We start from the raw sequence: 21,323 nt of genomic DNA on the forward strand, positions 1-21,323 counted from the left end.
TTTGGAACCTCATAATTGCATGGACTGCCTCAAGATTCCACTGGTCCTGTCATTATTGATAATTGTTACTCTATCACACTCGTCACCTCATAGTTGCACTGAATTTCATTCTGTGGCGCTATGTTGCCGTCACACATCACCTTTTATCGTTATTACCTTTATGTCGTTATCATGACATGTGCTTTAGGGTCCTTTTTTATGCAGCTATCCCACTTCATATGCCGTTGTTTCTCTCCAGGTAAGGTAAACAATGACCTTTTGTTCAGAGAGTTGTTTTTTGGGGACTCAAACGGTGAGTGTGTCTGTGAGAGTCAGGTGGTTTGCACTGAGGTTGGCCTTAGTTTCGGGGGGCGTGTATTCACAGATTCTTGCACATACACACACGCACCCACACACAAACTGTGTGTCAGTCCCTCCCACCAGTGCAAGCTCAGCCCCCACGGCGAGTGGTTTCCCCTCAGCTGAAATGCTTGCCTGCTGTCCGGGACTCAACACGCACGCACACACACCTAAAAAGGTTCTGGTTCAAGATGTTGGAGCGACTGCAGTCTGTTCTTAAGATGGTCAAGGACTCAAAATGTAAGTGACTGTAATGGCGTGCATCAGTATTTTTCTTCATGCTGCTTATGAGTTCAACAGAACATGCTTAAAACAGCATCAGAAGGTATCAAGGTTTCTGCCTCTCACTTCTGAGGTTTATGATTTGAACTTGGGCTTTGCTGTGTGGCATTTGCATTTCTTCTTTGGATTCAACCTAACTCTATTGATGTGTCCTGATGAGGACTTTCTAATTGTGTGATGAAGAACTCTGGCGAGTGATGCAATGATGTTTTAGGGCAGAGTATTACTTTTCAATTAATGGCTGACCTCAATTCATAGGAATATCCCTTTACCTGGGGAAGGCAAAACCACTTGCAACATACAGGTTACTGAGTACAGAATTCTCTCACTATAGCATTGTACAGCTATTGCACATGGCTACATCGCAGACTTTTTATGGCACGTATCTGCTTGTTTTTTTTTTTTGCAGAAATCTGCAGTATACAGCAAATGTTTTATGGCTTTTTACAATATATTTACTTACAGTAATTCCCCAACATGTTGAATGTTTGTTGCATTTTTTTATACAAACACAATTTGACCACATTCATCAGTGTATTCTAAGCATTTCTATAATTTTGTGATTTCAATATTTTTCCTGTTTGCATTATGAGTAAATTGTTTTAATACATTTTTATGTTTGAGATACAGCTTAAAAGGAAATAGTAAAATTGCTAGTGCTCCCAGTTCAAATAGATTGGACATCTGTCATCGTCTATTGCAAAATGTGAATTTTCCCTTTTTGTGGATGAGTCTGAGACAAAGTATTCCCGTGATAAACATGTTTCACTGTATGTACAATATCATGAGTCCTGTAATATTTGTTGCATTCATTTAGGATTTATTCCCCTAAAATCTGTTGATTTAGTACTCATTTAATTACTGTATTCATTGCAAACAGTAAAATCGATAAGACTGTATTCGTAGTACCAATAGCCAATGTTATATATCCATTTGAGAAATGTATTTGTTAAAAACAACAACAACAACAACAACTGGATTATGATATAATTGATTATCAATAATACAATATGAAGCAAACAGGATGATTTTTCTATTAACTCACTGGCCACCATTGACGACATAGATGGCCAATCCATTTGAACTGGGTGGTCTTGCAGCGAATGTCGTCATTGGACCTCAAGTTTTCTCGACATTGGCACGGACAGTAAGAAAAGACTTTTACATACTTTTTTGCACTTGACCGGGCTCATCTGTCTGTTATAAAAATCAATTTGGCCCTTGAGCTGAAATGTTTGCCCACCACTGCTTTAACTTTAACTGGCAGTGAGTCATCGACATGCAAAACACACACGCACTGTACAACAGTCACATCATCATAACATGATTTACTTTTTAAAGACTCGCTCAATTTTCTTACTTTGTTAAGGTTTTATCATTAAATTCTAGAATTGTGCAACATAACGCACCACGGTGTCAGTGTGCTTCTGTGTGTCTGCGTGCCAACTATTCAAGTGGGTCACAAGCACCAAGAGGTTCAAACATTCCAGAATGCTGATAAAGACGAAGAGTTAATCTTTTATTTATTGACTTTTTGCATCTTTTATCAGGACCAAACATCCTCAGCTGAAAACTGCTGGCAGCCTCTAGCTAGCATAATCATTTGAACGTAAAGAGAAACTGTTTCATCCTAACTTTGCACCACACACTTGCTGTTTTGGCTTTGGACAATTGGTGCAGAATTTGAGATGTTTTTGCCCTATTTTTAGCTTTAGTGAGTTGTTCCGTGTGGAGTGGTGCTGTCAGTCCAGATCGCGTCAGGTCTCCGGCTTTCGTGTTTGCTCAACGCCATGACGTCAAATGCTTTGCTTATCGCCTCTCTGTGCCCACAAACACTTGAAAAACAAAGACCAATGTTTCATTAAAACACATTGCATATTCCCTCCAATTTACATTCGACGTGATGATGAGAACAAGCAGACGATATAAGGACATTCAAAATGGTTCTCCTGCCTCCGTGACACATTTGAAGCTTGTGTGAATAATTCAGTGTTCCTAATTGCTGCTTTTTCAATTATACATTAGGCTGCTAAGAGCTTAACACGTTTTGATATGACTTGGTCCTGAATAACGTGATTATATTTAAATCAAGTGAGAAAAAAATTGATATATCGTTTTTATCTTTTATATTTTCATAAGGTATTTATCTTCTTTTCACATCACACATAAACCCTGTTGGTCAGGCTTTCAATATATTTGGAGGGGAAAAAAATATTAATAACCCCTTGATGCCCTAATTTACATTGAACTCATATCTGCCATGCCGAAAATGAATTAGTGAAGTTGTTAATATGCCTGAAATTCTTCTTTTACTAACTACCACGAGTCATGAATGAGACATGAGACATGAATACTATATATTAACATGGGCTGGCAGTGAATGAGTTAACAAATATACATAAAAAAGCATTTGGGGAATACATACAGTGGGAAGATCAAGTATTTGATACACCGCCAATGGGTTTTCCCATTGGCAGTGTATCAAATACTTGTTCTCCCCACTGTATACATGTGAAAATAAATAATAATTAAAAAACAAAGAAAATTAAAATTCAAAAACTTTTTAAAAATTGAGGCTAGTATAGAGAATTAACAGTAAAAATTAAAATTTTGTAGATATAAATAAGATGACAGTTGTCATTTCATTCATTCATTTTCCAAGCTGCTTATCCGCACTTGGGCGGCAGGGATGTTGGATGTAATTATAGGCAGTAGGCGGATAACACCCTAAATCGTTTACCAGCCAATCACAGGGCACAAAGAGACAAAGTAACGTTAACGCACACACTTATAGCTATGGACAATTTGGAGAGCCCACTAAGCATGTTTTTGGGATGTGAAGGAAGCATGCAAATGCCTCACTGTGGCGCCTTGTAAAGGTAGCTATTGACAGTTTCCGATTAAATTACACTGTCAGAAGTGGGATTCGAACCCACACCTCCAGGGGAGACTGCGACATGAACTTTTGACCTTTTACTGGATGAAGTATCCAATTTGAGGGATTTTTAATTTTAGCTGATTTTTAGCTGTATTATTTTTGTTTTTATTTAAATCTTATTATATCTCATATTATTTTTATGTATTCCTCTCATGCTTTATGTATATTTGTTTATATTTTCATTCATTCATTTTCCATGCCGCTTGTCCTCACGAGGGTCGCGGAGGTGCTGGAGCCTATCCCAGCCAACTCGGGGCAGTAGGCAGGGGACACCCTGAACTGGTTGCCAGCCAATTGCAGGGCTTGTTTATATTTATTTTAAATATTTTTTTTTCATGTGTTTCGTTTATAGGCTACATGATAATGACTTTTTTTTTTTTTTAAACTGTGCTTGAACTTGCAGTGACTGATCGCTGCCAACCCTCCCAGTCAAAATGGATTGGACGTCCATCGCTGTCAATGGCAGCCAATGAGATAATTGTTTTTAAAAACGGTGCATTTCCTCCCCACATCCCCAGCTCCGTCCCAGTCCATGATGTCCCATCGCTTTGTGACGGTGCGGCGCGGCAGCCCAGCGGCCCGCAGTGGCCTTATCCAGCCCGGAGACCAGCTGGACGCCGTGGAGGGACGGCGTGTTGCCTCCCTGCACCACCGAGACCTTGCCCAGATCCTGAGGAGAGCGGGGAACACGCTGAAGCTGAGTGTGACACCGCGAGCACGTGAGATGTGCACCAAAATTCTGTAACATCTAAATTCCACATTTGATGACAAAGTAGAATCCAAAATTTTTGTTGTCCAACACAGCGTCAGAAGGAGCCGATGTGGAAATCGACAAGCACTTCACGAAGGGATGCAGAGGGAGAGCTAAGGTATCACGCTATCAGAATAATTGATCCTTTAATCACAAAAAGCTACGCACCAAGAAATTGATTAATGGGAAGGACAGTTCCATAGATATTGAGCTTTTGTGCAGAAAGTTTTTTTCAGTTGAAAAGTTGATGATTTCGTCTGTAAAAAAATCTGACCTTTAGATTATACACAAATGGACTTAGTTGCACCAGACTTGGTACTTGGGAGCCAAATTCCTTTCAAAATCCTTTTTGTTCACCAAAAGCTGCTTCTGAGATTAAATAAAACAAAAGCTATTGTAGCAGTCGAACCATTCATTCACAAACCGATGGTCTCAGTATTAGTCAAAGTGGTTGCACTGTTGTTTGTGTGCATCAGAATGAGTCCAGGTTCTACAGAGTGGATCTGGAGCGAGGCCCAACAGGCTTCGGTTTCTCTTTAAGAGGGGGCAGTGAGTACAATATGGGACTCTATGTGCTGGGACTGATGGATGGTGGACCAGCACAGTGCAGCAACAAGATGCAGGTACGTCCACACACAAAAACTTACATTAACATGTCACGATAACTGTCAACCTTACATCTAGGCCAGGGGTTGGGAACCTTTTTGGCTGAGAGAGCCATGAACACCACATATTTTTGAATGTAATTCCGTGAGAGCCATACAGTAGGTTTAAAACAAAAAAATACAAGTAATGTGTGCATTTTGTGTAATTTCAAGTACCATAAGTCTCTGAATTCTTTTTATAACATAGTTGCATGCTGTTGCTAATCAATGATGAGTATTTCCTCCCATTAATGCGACTTCTGGTGCTGCATGGTTTTGCAGATGGCTTTGTAGTCTGGTTGATACTTGGCTTAAGCTTCATGCAGGCGTTGAGAAACTTATGCACGGAGCACCATCAGTGCACACCGAAACAAGTTTATCCATTGTTGGATTTTTTTCTTTACCGAACTCAGTGAAGGACTTGAATAAATCCTCCCCTCGTGTTGTCCCTTTCATAGTCAAAACCTTCCAATCGCGCTGAACTGCAATAAATAGCTTACGTCTGTTGACTCATCCAAAGCGAGAGAAGAAACGGTGCCGCATTTATGTCCTTATGTCCTGCTGAAAAGTACGATACTGCTCGTCTTTTTTTTTTTTTTTTTGCCATCTTCTCAAAAGCGTTTCTAAAATTAGATGACAACGTGGTAAACGAAACTGAAAACGAAAGTTTACTTCCTGATCTCACGCACTCGCGCACGTAGGCCGCTATTTTCAGCAAAATACGGCAACCCCACTTGAACAGTGTCTGTGCCTCATCTGCATTGCCTATGCGATTGATAGATAAATAGATAGACACAATGACATGCATGTTTGCCACTTTCCCACTGAAATTACTGCGAACCGGCGTTCTAGTCGGTGGTTGTAGTATATGGACTACGTGTCCCATGATTACCCTGGGCTCACGCAGCCAATGGCATGGGACTTGGGGGGGGGGGATCTAACGTAGCACATCTAGGTTGCTGTTTGATGATATCTAGTGTGAAGTACGGAAGTGTTGTCAGAGCATTTAAAAAGTTAACATACAGCGCAAAAATCACGTCTGCTCATTACTGGACAAGACCAGCGTATGACCGGTGACTGTCGCCGTTTCAAAGGAGTATAACAAAATTTTATAATTATTATTTTCTTAATAGTTAAAGATTTGCGAGCCAGATGTAGCCGTCAAAAGAGCCAGATCTGGCTCGCGAGCCATTGGTGCCCGACCCTTGATCTAGGCCAATGGTTCTCAAACATTTTAAAGCAAGTACCACCTGAAATAATACTTGGCTCCATCAGGGCCAACATTAGCAGCACTAAAAGTCCAATCCATTTTGACTGAGCAGTCAATTATCGCTGGTAACCCTCCCACTCAAAATGGATTGGACCTCTAGCACCACCAATGGCATTGAAACATGACCATTCACTGCTAGTGCTCCCAGTTCAAATAAATTGGACATCTGTCATCATCAATGGCAGGCAATGAGCTAAAATATGTTCGTTTAGTAGGCCAAAATGACCAGAAAAAATGAGATTTTTGTTGTTGTTGTCGTCATTTTTATTATTAGGCATAACATTGTACTTTCATTTCAGGAAAACATACTTCAGGATTGCACTTGGTTGTTTATAAATATTTAAAACCAAACCGTACTAAACCATTCCATGTGAATCTTTTGTAGTTTAAATAACTGTACATGATAAATGCATTGAATAATTAATTTAATCTTTTGTGTGACACTGGCGATATCCGTACCACTGAGCTAATACACAAATAACCACTCCTAACCAAATCTGTAACCTAACTTTCTCCACTATTTTCTTTCCCTAATGGGCTCCCATTCCTCTCAGTCAAAATGGATTAGACATCTGCAGTGAATGATTTAAGCCGCCACCCACACAGCAGCTTCTTTTTGCTCGCCCTCAGGTTTCGGACCAGCTTGTGGAGATAAACGGGGACAGCACAGCAGGAATGACGCACAGTCAGGCCGTGGAACAGATCCGAAGAGGAGGCCATCGGATTCATCTCGTCCTGAAGAAAGGAAACGGCTACGTCCCCGATTACGGTAATGATGGCCACTTCAGCATGTGGTCACATTTCTTTCACATGCTTCTCCTTCCTTTCTACTTTGAACTACCACCTCCATTCTTAAGGGAGGCTTTGCATTGTTGTTTTTTTTCTTTTCTTATTTCTTTTTTCATTTCTAACCAACCTTTATAAGAGCAAAGCTGTAATATTTTAAATTAAATTTATAAGTTAACTTGGTTCCTGGGAGAAATGGCAGATTTTGATAAAATCCATCCAATGTTCTACTGCGGGTGAATTAAAAACAGCAAAAGTTGAACCCAACTATTTTTCTTTGTCAAAGAAGTCTATTCTTTCAATTATTGGACAATTGGCAAGCATGTAGCCCAGGGAAGTTCACTTTTCCCAACCAATCAGGACGCTCCTTCAACTTATACTACCTTATTTTCCCTGCCTTTCTTTCTCTTCTTCCTCCTACTTAGTGGAGCTGTCCAGCCTGTCTCTGTGCATGACAAACTCCAAGCAGGGCGAGCCGTGCTTCTACGTCATCGGACGCACGGAAAACTCGCGGTCGGTAACCATAAGGGTCATCTCTTCCTCCTCCACCTGACTCATTCTTCATCATGATTGCTCATGACATCAGTGTGTCATTGTGGATTCCAAATAATTTCTGTCAAATGAAAATATAGACATTTAAATTGATTTTTTTTTCACCTCACAGTAAAAGCAAATGAAAATGACATTCTAAACACGTTTAGCTTTTTTCCTTTCAGGATTTTTTTCTTTTTTTTAAATGGGTTGGCAAGTTAAAAGCCAGTATACTCTCGCTGACAGCAATGTCATTCTTTCAGCCAGGACTTGGCATTTGTGGATTTAAGGTCTGAATGGGAACGTTTATAGGGACACTTTTATTCGGATTAAAAGCATGACCGGAAAAAAATGCTTCATGTACACAGCCTATTCAGAATATTCCAATCCGATTCAGCCCATCCCGATCAAGATTCTATTCTGAACAGGAGGGGTGGTTTATGCAGATTGAAAATTCAGCGCACATGATCAACCGGAAGACAGGGTAGGCGCAACTTGCGCAAGAGTAAACTTGTCTGTAACAGAGAAGAACACACTGCTGGAGGTATTAAAAGATCATTTTAAAAGACTTGATGGTGGAAAACCAGGAAAAATACAAAAAACAATGCTAACGTTTAACGGCTGAATGGACAGAATGATGTTTTATTGATACGAAAGTCAGTAGGAGTTCTTCCTCTTCTACTACTTTTTCCGGTACTGTACATTTGGTCATGTTGCCTTCACTTGCTGTGGGAAAGATGAATCTTACCACATTGGTAATTACGAGTACGTTCTGTTCATGTGCTTATGCTGTCGTAGCAAAAAGACAGACATGGACTTCATTTTGCTTTGTTGCTTGGAAAATTTTTTAGACCTAATAATTAGAGCTGGGAATCTTTGGGCACCTAACGATTCGATTACGATTACGATTCAGAGGCTCCAAATTGATTATAAAACGATTATTGATGCACCCCCCTCCTTTTTTTTTTAATTTTTATTTTTTTTATGTTTTGTACATTAATTCTAAAATTGTTCAAAAATCCTCTCAGGCTAAACCAAACTGGTATTTCAGTATCAAGTTAACATATAACAGTATACAAATATACAAAAATAACAGTAAATAAATTACTCCTGTCCCCATTCTGTATCAGCAGCTTTAAACTACATTCAGTTAATTTATTGTTGTGAATCAACCGTTACAGTTGTTAAAGTTGCTCCCGTTATTCCATAATTTCCCTTCTACTTTTGACATGTCAAATTTATTCCATAATTTCCCTTCTACTTTTGACATGTCAAAGTTTTAAAACTGTTTCATCATTTAAAGATAGATTCAAGACAAGATTTCGCTGATTTAGGAGTATTTTAGATAAAAAGTTAATTAGATTCGCTACAACAGAGCCTTCTAGAGAAGTCTACTGCTTTAAGATGGCGGCTGTTTACTAACGCTGGCAAGTCTGTCATTTCGCATCTCTGTTCAATAATACATGTTCTAACACCGCCGTCGTCTGTCATTTTGCATCTAGTTCTACATATACAGTATATGATATCTACTGTAGCCGTTTGTTTGTAGCAACTAGCAACCGGGCGTTGTTTGTAGCGGCTGTCGGCCGCAGTCAGGTATAATTGTTTTTTTTATCTAGCGGCATGAGTTGAATATAATATTTACTCTCGGTCCGTTCCTCATTGCGTCCCAAAGACCGCGCTGACTGTGTTTTACTTCCGCTTTACCTGGTATAATTCAATCATCGGAATTTGAAAGTTTGTGAATCGTTCTCGAATCTTCCACGGCCGAATCGCGAATAATCTAAGAATCGGAAATTTCGCACGCCTCTACTAATAATTCAACTGCAGTAAGAAGAGAATGTATTAAAATGCAAATGTTAAGTTTTTGTTTGTAACTGAACATTGTCACGAACACTTGGTTAAAAAATATATTGTTTTAATGATGTGTACACTATGTTATTATTATGGCGTCAAAAAATGTGCAAAGTGATGATAAATCTTCTTTAAAAAAATTTAGCCTCCAACCCATATTTACCATAATTGCAACACCACATGAAAGCAGCATCAATCTGTGCATGTCAAAATAATTTGTTCCGACTGAAGTTCTGATGCATGAATGTCCTGCATGCACGTACTAATATTTTTTTCTATCCATGAAAACTGTGCATCTAATAATAATTTTACTCCGAATGGTGAACGGATTCAGGAAATTTTGATCATGTGAACGTAGCCATTTATTATTACGTATTTTTAAAATTATGAATACTTTTTATTTTTCTATTCAGTTTTTTAAATAAGTTAGATAATTAACAAAATCAAATAATAAAAACAGTAATACACTCTGGTCATGGCCACCAATAATTATCTGTCGGTTAGTAAATTTCCTATTTAAACTCTTTGCCTGCTATTGACAATGATAGAAACTGTGAAGAATGATTGTGATTTCTTATGTTTAAATGCCACTAAGGACTGGCAGCAATCATTCACTGCCAGCATCTCGCTGGATGGAAAATGGATTGGACGTGTAGCACTGTCAATGACAGCTAAAGAGTTAAATGAGTTCCCTAATAAGGATTGAAGCCATACATGCTCAAAGTCATATATACTATAGTAGAACGTGAGAATGGCAAAAGAACAAAAATCATACCCGTTCTCGCCACGAATATGTTAAGGTGTTGACTGGTGAAAAATAAATTAGTGGATTGATCTTTGCCTCTTTCTTCCCAGGCCCTGAGAAAGAATCCTCCTCATCCTCCTCGCACACGGAGGAGCAGGAGGTTAATGTGGTCACCGTGACGACCAGCTCCCACAGCCCCCAAAGGAGAAAGCGAGTAGGGGGAGCCAAACAGAGACCAAGACAAGGAAGAAGAAGAGGAGGAGGAGGTGAAGGAGTTGGGTCTCCTGATTTGGACCTGGACCTTGTGGAGGAGGAAGCGAGAAGGCGAAGGAAGCAGCGGGAAGAGGAGAGGAAAAGAAGAAAGGAACAAGAGAGCAGGATGAGAGAGGAGAAAACTGAGCGGGAGGAGGATGCTAAGGATTCTCAGCAAGCAGCATTCTCCTTCCTGATGCCCCGTGACGAGCGGCCATCTGACAGCCAATCCGAAAAGAGCCAATCTGGCGCCAGCCAGTCAGGCGCCAGCGTGGTTTCTGATTCAAGGCGAACCGGAGCAAAGCAGGAAGCGGTACAGGGCCTACCTTGGCTAGAGCCCAGCCCACAGAGACTGACACAGGTTCTGATTGGCAGTCGCCTTAGTGGGCGGGGCCATTTAGGTGGCCTAGTGCTCTGACTGAACATTAACTGGCAGGTTACGCCTATTTTGGAGGGTATCTTAAAAGGGCTTTTATTTTTAAAAGACCGGCCTTTCCTGCATGTGAACATACAGTACAGTGCTTGTGGTCGAAGGGGGAGGTGCAAAAGAGGCGTGGCCAAACAAAACAAGTATGCAAAATTGCAAATAACAGAACTCTTAAACATGACACGTCCTGATATTAAAGCATGTCAATCATTTTTATTTTTTTAACCTGAAAGGACCTTAGTGAATTATTCAAATAAGGATTATAGGGTATTAGAAATGAATTGCTTGCTCGTAATGAAAATACCTTTAGAATTTCTGATGAGCCATATAAACACACAGCAGTGTGTGCGTGTGTGTAGATCGAATGTTTTTTTTTTTTGAGTGGGCCTTGCGTATTTTCTCTATGAGTGTCGTGTGTGTGTAGATCTGTATGATTGTATATTGTTGGATTTCTTGTGTGATGAGCGGATGTTTGAGTTTGTTGATTTTGTGTACGCATGTGGATTGTATGTATGTATATATGTATGTATGTGTGTATTTCTGCAGATAATTGATTTTGTGTCGAATTTATGGAGGAGGGGTATGGATTGTGTGTTTGTTTATGGTGTGTGTTTTTTTTTTGTGTGTGTGCCTGGGTGTGCGCGTGTAAGGACTCTAGTGTAATTACATGACATGATATGATTATAGAGTAATAGAGAGTGATTGCTTACTAGTAATGAACACCTGCTTGTGATAAGCCATACACACACGCACACACACAATTCTGCTGGCTGTCAGTCTTATCCTCGCTATGGCAACACAGCCCAATGAGCAGATTGTTACTTAAGCAGTGTTTCCCAACTTTTATTGTGCCGCAGTGGATAGTTTACATTGGACACTTGTCACAAAATGTATATGTACTGAATTATGTTTTAATTCCAATTTATCCAGAAATTGATATCCTGTTGGTGTGGGTTCCCAACTTATCCTGTTACACACAAAGAGCTTTTGCCATCTAGTGAAAAAGCATTTAATTGCTGTCGCTATATCATTTGCTTAGATGCAGAACTCTCACACCCTACACCACACATTGCATTTCTTGCACCTCTACAAATATACCGTGGCCATTGTCATAATGTAAAAATAAAATTGACACCCAAATTTAAGAAAGTAAGATTAAAAAATAATAATAAATACATTTTATTTATGATGCAAATTCGCAACAATAGGCATCAAGGGTTTAAGTCGCCAGATTTTAAAAGTTCCATTTACATTTGCTGCGCAATATTTTGTTGGACTGCCTTATTTTTGATTAGCCATTCAAGACATTTGAAAATCAGTTAAAAATGAATATAGCCATTTCAAAGGACACCCTCCATAGAATTCCATGTGACATTTATAGAATTGCCTCATAGGGCTGACAAGTAACAACGATTGTTGTCATTACCCACCATAGTCTAAGGAGAATAATAGCTAGCTAGCAAGCTTTGAGTTTAAATGCCCTGCACGTCTCATTTCCACGCCATTAAAGTAAAAAGACGTTCACAACATATTGATAACCCACTAACATTACACAACTAATGGTAGTTTATTTATGTATAATTTGTCAGTGTTGCTAATCTGAGTAAACTGTTGATAGCGTTAGGCTAACTTTAAGAGCTGCATGCTATTTACAGCTAGCTACAAATCAAAGATGAACTTGTTGAAATATTTCGCTTTTAAGACAAAGGCAAGATGAAACTAATTACTATCAATCACTAGCTTTTTCCTGACTCAGGGCTCAAAATTACACTGATATTGGTGGGTGTCTGAGCCATTTATTTTCCCCGTCTACATACATGTTAATATTTCTGTTCAATAAATATATCATTTTAAAATAAATTATAATTACAGTATTTTATACAAACCTCAATATTTATTTACATATGTATTTATAAAATAAATACATTCGAAATATTTTAAAATGTATTAATTCAATTTTATTTTGAGCACTGCTGCAGAAAAATATCCTAAAGGAAACACTACACCTACATGCATACATTGTTACTCTAAACAATTTTCAAAAGTTGAGAACCCAGTAGAAGTGTGGATAGATAAACAAAGATACATTATTTGGAGCTAATACATTTTGGACATTTTAGTGAAATAGTATAATTTTCCGCAAACAGTAGTTGAGAATCACTGTTCTACAGCAACAAGCAAGCTCTGATGTCCCACGGCTGTGCGTGCTAACTAAAGTGCCTCCTTTACTTCAGCTTTCACCCAGCAAGAAGGCAACGAGGTTGCTGGCAAACTACCTGTCAGAAACCCTCCCATACCCCAGGAGTCCGTTGTCCACTTCCTGTCTTTAATGCCAATTTATGGACTGTTTCAAAAAATTATTAAACATTATTATGAAAGTATTTGAATGTTTTTGAGGTGTCATATGGGGGGAAGTTACCATTAAATCCAAGAACATAGTAATGCTAGAAACATCTGACTCAGAATGAGCACTCATAGAGATTTCCATTGGACTTTAACATGCAGCATATGCACAGGACATTCTAGACAACCTAATTTTTCCCAAAAATGTCACATTTAACACTTAGGTTTGACAATCGGCATGCTAATGTCATTCATGCTTAATTAGGTTTTAAGTACCGTAAAAATAAGTTCTCTAAGTAACTTATTATTTTAAGTATTCATAACTCATTTTACCAGGTTAATATTGTAAACCTTTGTACAATTTTGAGTTTTAACACCTTGGCAGCAGTTCAAGTTACTTGAAATATTGAGTTTCAACTACGTAAGGATGCAAGTATGCAAGTCTTCTGATAATGGCTAAAAACAAAAAATGACACTGCTTACAAGCGCAGACACTGTGTAACGAACGTAACGTCAGTCACGCCATGTGGGTGCAGCAGATAAACGCTGAAACAGGTTAACAAATAGCTAAGAAAATAGGCACACTCTATAATTTCTGTACCTGTTCAATGTGTCGATTTCTTTCTCCTTCTGAAACTCAGATGAAGCCTTCTTCACTTTCTCAGTCCATTAAAGGTTCTTTTCCAATAGCCCCACATACTACAGTGAGTAGCCAAGAGAATCTGAGACTCACATATGATCGGCTAAAATAGTACCGGCACTTAAAAATGTTAGACAACAGCTATTTCGCCTACATCCGGGAAACATTAGCCTTTATTTACATTTTTCCTACAATTTCACATCGAAAAATTTTAATTCTGTCTTTTCACGTTCTCAAACAAGATTTTTTTCTGCCTGGATACACATGATCACGGTCTTGTCTATCCCTTTAAAATATTGAATTTTAACCGATAACTTGTTTTTTTAGTTTCCCATCAAAAGTGATTCGTTATTTTGGGTAGTCCTAACACATTTTATTTAATCATTCATCTTCTTTACCACTATCATCACAAGTGTCACGGGGTTGGTGGATCCTATCCCATCTAACTATGGGTAGGAGGCGGGATACACCCTGAACTGGTTGATAGCCAATTGGAACTCATTTTATCAGTATTGTAAACTTAAAATTTTGAGTTCAAAGTACTTCAGTGAAGTCCAGTTTACTTAAAATGTTTGATTTTAACCAATAACTTGTTTTTAGTTTTTGAATTAAAATGTGAAAATTCAACTGAAATTGGTTCAATTGAAATTTACAGTGCATTTTCACCTTAACAAAGGTCATCCACCAATCACAGGCAGGAGGCGTGTCGACGCAGCAGTGAAGGCTGAACCACACTGTTCTTCAGGGGGAGATCCACCGAGAAGTCGCCAGGCGCCGCCTGCAGTCGCGGGTGGAAGTGGTGCCCGCCACCCCTCTGAGGGATGGGCAGTTCCGAGTGGTGGGCAGGAAGCGGCGGGTAGAAGAAGTACGGATGGAGGAGAGCCTGCGGCGATCCATCACTCAAGGAGTTAATCTATGAAAGTGATATAGGGGGCCAGAACCACTCCTCTCTCACCTTCTGGGCGGGGCATCGTCGCTTGGAAGAGTAAACCAGGAATTTGTAGAGCAGGCTGATACCGTGGGGGGAGGAGTCTGGGACAACCACCTCCAATGGAATGGCAGGATTCTCCTTAAAGGTGATTTTATTATAATCCGGCAACTCTGCCATCTCCTGCCGTTACAGAATGAAATGCTAAATACGCTTCTTGCTAAAAGGGTGTGAATGTTTACTGTCGGTGCATCATGTGTATTTTATGTCTTGTGTGATTTGGGGTTTGTGCGTCTGTGTGGAATTAGTGTGTGCCTCTTGTGTGTTTGTATGTGTGTGTGCTAATTATTTGGATGTGTAAGCATAAGCATCTGTGTATTGTTTGTATGATTAGTGTTTCGATGTGTATTGTTTGTATGTGTATAGCGTATGTTTGTGGATTGTGTGTGTATATACTGTATGTGTCTCACAGGCCAGGTGTCACACGTGGGCGTGCCGAGCACCCTGAGGACACAACACAGCTGCTCGATGTCATTCTCGCCAGGAAACAGAGGAGATGAGTTCAGCAGCTCCCCAAAAATACAACCTACTGCCCTGCAACGCACAAAAACAAACATCCACAAACTCAGTCATAGGTGAAAGTGTTGTACGATCATACATGCGACTTGAGTTAATGCAGCCAATCAGAGCTTGAGAGTAAACTGTGGTTACCATCAGATATTGTTTTTCATTTCTAAGAGGCCTCATCAAGGTCTGCCATATCAAATATGAGAGTTGTGAATAATACATATAAAAAAATCTAATTCAAGTCTCATGAAGCAGATAGTGTAAATCCAACCATTCTTACCAAAGGTCGACCCCTTCGTCATATTTTCTGGCTCCGTACAGCAACTCAGGAGCACGATACCACCTGGATACACACAAAATTGTATAATTGTGTATAAAAACAACAACAACAAAAAAGGGGGACATGGCAACTGAAATCGCCAGAGCAGCAAGGGTATCACCTGGTGGCCACCTGATGGCTATAGAGACGCTCTTCCCGCTGACTGAGCAGGCGAGCAAGACCGAAATCAGCGATTTTAAGGTGCCCTGATGAGCTGATGAGGAGGTTGGCAGGCTTCAGGTCCTGGAGGAAGACATGTTATTATTATTGTGGGTGACATATGAGACAACAGACCACAGAGGAAGACTACGGCTGGACAATTAATCAAGTTCAACAATTCATATGAGTTAATTATGGTAACAAAGCAAAGAGTTTATTTAAAGACCATAAATCGTCCAATTCCAGTAGGTGTCTTGTGCATTTTTGGGACAAACTGACAGTACAGACAGTGCTCACCCTGTGCATAATGTTGTTTTGATGCAGGAAGGCTACGCCCTTCAGCAGCATTAGCATGTACCCTTTGACCTGTGCTGGGGTCAGAGGCTGCCGGGAGTCTCGGATGACCTCTGAGAGGTCGGAAAGCATGAAGTCAAATACCAGGACAAAGCCGGTGCCGTGTGGGAAGACATCTTTCAGCCTCACCACCTGAGGAATTCCAATGTGAGTTTATGACATATGAACACATCGTTGTTAGGTGTTGTCGTTGTAACTGCTTTGCATTTGAGGTGTGCCATTAACTCGGTGACTGCCACTGACGACTCTAGAATTCAAATATATTTGACTTGTGAGAGGACTGAAGTCTGAAATTTGGCGTTGACTCACGTGCTGATTGTCCTCAATTTCCTGAAGGGCCTTGATCTCCCGCAGGGCTTGATTGGGAATGGCGTCCTCCAAACGCCTGAGAGCAACCTTCTTCAGCGCCACTGTTTCGCCCGTCTGCTTGACATTATTACTTTGTTATTTTGGCATTTCAACCAGTCCACAAAGCGATGCGAAGTGTTTTGTTCATATCACCTCCACATGTTTAGCCTTGAACACGATTCCATGAGCTCCTTCTCCAATGCGACCCAGAATGCTGTACTGCTCCATGATGTAACCTGGTCGTTATTTTGTGGACCAACTTACATTCAAGAAGGAAATTAAATAAGTGTTGAAGATTTTCAAGGTGACAGGTCACTTTCAAGAAAGTGGCTTCCAGTCTTGTAAACAAAAGTGTTTAAGTATAACGGCGTTACTTTTTTCAGTAGTAAGTAATCTAAACATAACAAGACCGTGATAATGGTGTCCGGCCACGGAATTTCAAAGGTAGCATTCTCAAACTTGAATTAGTTGCAACATTTAATATTACTACTTTACGGAATATTTAATGATAGTGTTCTGCTTATTGTGCAGTAGGCGTAACATGCAGTTTCAGAGATTTGCAATGGTTAAGGGTTAGTTTACATTTGTGTTTTCTTAACAGACCAATATATTTGATCCAAATGAATACCAAATGTTCTAAAATACTTTATATAGTGTTTTTATTCCTTTAATATAAACATCTTTGATGTGAAAGATGTTATAGAATGCATATGAAATAACGTGTGGAACATCAAAAGTAATGTTACTCTTACAATGAAGTAACTGAGTTACTAAATTAATTTTTGAGAGAATTTGTAATTGTAACTAATTACTTTTTTAAAGATGCCTTATCAAACTGTTGGCTTCAATGTGTTCTGATCTCAGTCAAGTTTTGAAATTGAATGCCATTGTCTTGAGCACAACACAACCTAATTTATCGCAATTTGTTCTGAAACGTGGTGGACAATGCTCACTATTAATAAACAAAAAATGACAATTAAAAAAAACCAATTAAATCCCAGCACACATTGCTTTGATCCCTAAAATATTTTCGGAATGAGACAAAAGTACAGCTGAAATATATTTAGAATGAGAAATAATTGTTCCAAAAACATTTTTTTAATCAATACTTAAGAAGGTCCCAAGCTATGTTGTAATTCTTTCTTTTTTTTTTTAACTAATTCAAACAATCACACACATACACCAGCACAACAAATACAAACCTTTGCAATGCAAACAACCACAAAAACATACATGTAAAAACAAAAATAAAAGAGGCACATTGTACATACTGTACTACGTGTACATACTGTATTACGCATGGCAGAATTCTTTCAAAATATAAGGCACTTCAATTGTCATATTTATAAAATCAAAAAAAGAACAAAAAGAAAGTACATATACACAACAAAAAGAGTCAATCAAAGACAAATCCCTGAGATATTGTAGTGTACAAATACTCGTTCTTCGTATGCTTAGGTGTATCTATATAAGAATTAAATTCCAAAAGAAATAGCCGAAAATATGGCTTGAACCTTGGAACTTTCACCATGTGCAAGTAAAATTCACCAAGCAGCAAGATCAGATTGGAACTACAAAGCCTACAATTATCACACTTTGTTCAATGACATGTATACAATTGTTCAGTTTTTTTCACCCAAAAAAATGCACTAGATCTCTCCAAAATGCAGTTTTCACAGTACAGAAGTAAAAAAGATGTACAATTGTCTTTGTTTCAGATTTACTGAAAGTGCATTTATCGTCAGTGGCCATGAACTTGGCAATCATGCTATTGCAGGGATAGATATTGTGAAGTAGTTTGAATTGGAATTCTTTAATTTTATTTGAAATGCAAAATTGAAAGGGGCACAACCAAGCTCTACGGCAATTAACCTCATCGAAAAGAAAATTCCAAAATTATTTTCCTCGGGGATAAATTTCTAATATGCTTGGTTGAACTTTTTTTTTTTTATCTAGAATAACAATTCCTCCAATTGTGAGAGACGGCATTTGAACTTTATTTTTTATATGTAAGATGGCATTTCATTAACTCAAGTATACCTTGAGGAATAGCCTTCACAACAGAATTGAATTCCTTAAATTTTGCAGGAAGATTTCTCCTTCATAAAGTTTTCATATGTACAAATATTACTCTTACTTTCAAACATATCTGAGATATAGATGATACCAATTTAAATCCAACCTTCAGTGGAAAGCGTTTGCACCGAATAGTAGTATTTGTATTGCTCCAAATTATTTCTTTATGCGGCGAAAAGTTAAGCCCATGACACAATTTCCGAGCTAATAAAGCTTGCTGATATAATTTTGACAATTTTGCAGGTAATTTTGCCACAGCAAAGTTGCATTTCAAAAGAAACTCTAAACCACCCACAATTCTAAATACATTATGTGGAATAAAATTCCATATTCCAAATTCCATCGATTTATCAAGCCATTTAATGAAAGTGGAATCTACGTTCTAATTCTGCACATTCATTAGACAACGGCAATGACGTATTAAACAACGCGCCCGAGTAATATTCCAAAAGATTCATTTTACTGATAGGTGATATATAAAGCCCACCTTAATTGGTAATCGCTAAATATTGATTAAACAGTAGAGAATGGCTCGACGGTATCTAACAGAGTTAAATAAAATACCTTTTGTTGACCCAAAAGCTCCAGACGTCGCGTCTTGATTGACTGTCGTTGCCTCGGTAACCTACTAGCCCTCTAAGCTAGCTCTTCTGATCATGGTCGTTCCAAGCCTAAGGTTACGTAATTCCTCATATTTAGTTTCTGCTCACATTCCAGCAACTAACATCTGACAACCAGTCGGAACAGCTCATAACGAATGGAATTATTATGTCAAATAGACTTAATTAACGACGCATTTATGTTCCAGATAACATTTGTTCTTCGTTGTTATACCCGCCCGCAACCGGTATTGTTGTTGTTATTTCGCCACCCAGTGGACGGAAGTATGCTTCAATAAGTTATAGGGCCAAGGAGAGGAGGTTGAGAGGGGGCCAAGACTTATTTCATCAAGTATGAATTCTAATGTACAGCTCTGAAAAAGCGACGCAAAACTGTATAAATAGTATGTGGCGGAAAAAAACAGACAAGACTGAAAAAGCAGTTTCTGCTCTTGCACTCCTCTTAAAAAGAAATTGCTGTATTTTAAGCCAAAACAACTATTGTGTTTGATAGAACAATGTCTATATGCTGCCATAGCAGATTCATGGCGCCTTAAGCCCCCGAACTATTTTTTATTTGCCCGTTTTACCCTGAAAACCCCCGTTTAAAGACGTCGCGCAACCGCTTTTGTTTCAACCCAGCCATAGAACAAAGGTAATTAATTATATTTATTATTCAAAATGTCATTTTTAGCTTAGAATGATGTCTAATATTTCGTTAAAAAAAAAAAAAAACGACTTTAAAAAATTATTCATTCGCATATTTTAAACTTTTAAACAAATTAAGTTACGATAAAAAAAGGTGTCTGTAAAAAAGTCATGGATATTTACCTCATAACTATCGCTTAATTGTTTTGTTTGTTTCTGTCGCATTTTTTCCGATATGTTAGATGATAAATAATTGATCTAAACGATGAAAAATTGGGGGGGGGGGGGGGGGGGACGTTTAAAAAGGTAAATATATCAATAAGAAAATCTCGACCACTCCTTGATGTCTGTGTTTCACCCATAAAATCCCCCCAAAATCCAGCTGTGGCCATTCACAGCTGTGTCTTGAAACTCAGTGATACATGCTACATGGAGTTTTTTAATCGAAACAAGGTAAGTACGCGGTAATATCTCGTCAAAGTCATGGCGTCTGTAATTCTGCTCTCACGTGCTCTCACCTCCAGATAGGGTTGTGCTGTTTATTTATTTATTTTATTTATTTTTTATTTTTTTTAAATGCCCTCCTGTTCAAAATTTTTCTTCCCCCAGAAAATTGAGATTTTAAGCTTTCCAATGATGTATCACACGAGCATATCAGACAATTTTGAAAGTTGGTTAAATTGGGGGTCTCAGAGCGGAACTTCAAGGGACCTGAGTGTTTTCCGCCACAAACATAATCGTAGAGCAAAAGACCAGTATTTAAAATCTACTCAAAACCAAAGGTCCAAATTCCAAATATTGTCATTTAGGACATTTACAGAATATGACAAAAGTATATTTCCCCTGTTTAATTACAGAGCTCGATGGTGCATTTGTTTGATCAATATTCTTCATTAAAATTTGTTAGCCAGTTGGGTGAATAAAATGTATTCATTCATTTTCAATTACAGTAATTTATTTATTTAATTTATTTAATGAACTTATCTAAAAGCTATTGTGGTCCAATCCATTTCAAAGGATAAAATGAAATGTAATTTAAGATTAAAAAAAAAAAAAAAAAAAAAAAATTATTCATGGCTCATTCTTGTTCTCCATGTTACATATCAATAAGCATTTTTAAATGATGATATGACTTGTGAAATTCAATTTCTGTGTCAGGAAATAAAGACAACATATTTAAATCTATGTAGTTCGTTTTCTTCATCTGCTGAAAAACAGACTTGTCGTCAATTATGAAATGCTGTTTTTAGGGAGCCTATTGTTTCCCCATTAGTACCAACAATTTGAAAAATGGTACATCAGGACTCATCCATTGATGACATTCACTCTTTTAAGTTCTAGATCAACAATTCTCAGTATTGTATATGTTTTCTGAAGTTGAAAACAAAACAATTTAAGACAAATTGAACATTTCGGTCATTATAGAATATTTGCATGTAATCTTTAAAATTCTTATAAAAGGTTAATCCTTTGTATGAATGTGGTATTTACATTATATTTGTACATTTTAAAAATAAACTTTG

At 38.3% G+C, this 21,323-nt stretch overlaps 2 protein-coding genes across 7 annotated transcripts in view; one reads left to right on the top strand and one right to left on the bottom strand.

Moving 5' to 3' along the window:
- magixa (MAGI family member, X-linked a) overlaps positions 1–13,200 on the top strand; it is a 30,109-nt gene extending 16,909 nt beyond the window's left edge. For 3 of the 5 annotated variants that reach the window (XM_057823735.1, XM_057823751.1, XM_057823744.1), the window contains exons 17-21: positions 4,078–4,278; positions 4,364–4,428; positions 4,787–4,933; positions 6,855–6,993; positions 10,251–13,200. In XM_057823735.1, the coding sequence (XP_057679718.1) occupies positions 4,078–4,278; positions 4,364–4,428; positions 4,787–4,933; positions 6,855–6,993; positions 10,251–10,810 (1,112 nt within the window). In that variant the 3' untranslated portion in view covers positions 10,811–13,200. Of the gene's footprint in view, positions 1–4,077; positions 4,279–4,363; positions 4,429–4,786; positions 4,934–6,854; positions 6,994–7,435 lie in introns of all 5 variants that reach the window. The other 2 variants (XM_057823769.1, XM_057823761.1) reach the window with 2 other exon arrangements.
- On the bottom strand, positions 455–19,695 carry cdk20 (cyclin dependent kinase 20). 2 transcript variants are annotated; one of them, XM_057823779.1, is made up of 10 exons: positions 19,118–19,695; positions 16,631–16,736; positions 16,439–16,552; positions 16,073–16,261; positions 15,738–15,859; positions 15,578–15,640; positions 15,201–15,324; positions 14,758–14,913; positions 14,469–14,685; positions 455–7,623 (listed from the first exon to the last, which is right to left on the bottom strand). In XM_057823779.1, the coding sequence occupies exons 2-9, from the start codon at positions 16,703–16,705 to the stop codon at positions 14,491–14,493; spliced, it is 1,038 nt and encodes a 345-aa protein (XP_057679762.1). In that variant the 5' UTR covers positions 16,706–16,736; positions 19,118–19,695; the 3' UTR covers positions 455–7,623; positions 14,469–14,490. The 2 variants fall into 2 exon arrangements, with proteins under 2 accessions (XP_057679762.1, XP_057679760.1); XM_057823777.1 differs by having other exon boundaries at positions 16,631–19,695.
- Positions 19,696–21,323: the final 1,628 nt, after the last annotated feature.

The sequence above is a fragment of the Corythoichthys intestinalis genome, chromosome 2 (genome assembly GCF_030265065.1).
Source record: "Corythoichthys intestinalis isolate RoL2023-P3 chromosome 2, ASM3026506v1, whole genome shotgun sequence".
NCBI classification, from domain to species: domain Eukaryota; kingdom Metazoa; phylum Chordata; class Actinopteri; order Syngnathiformes; family Syngnathidae; genus Corythoichthys; species Corythoichthys intestinalis.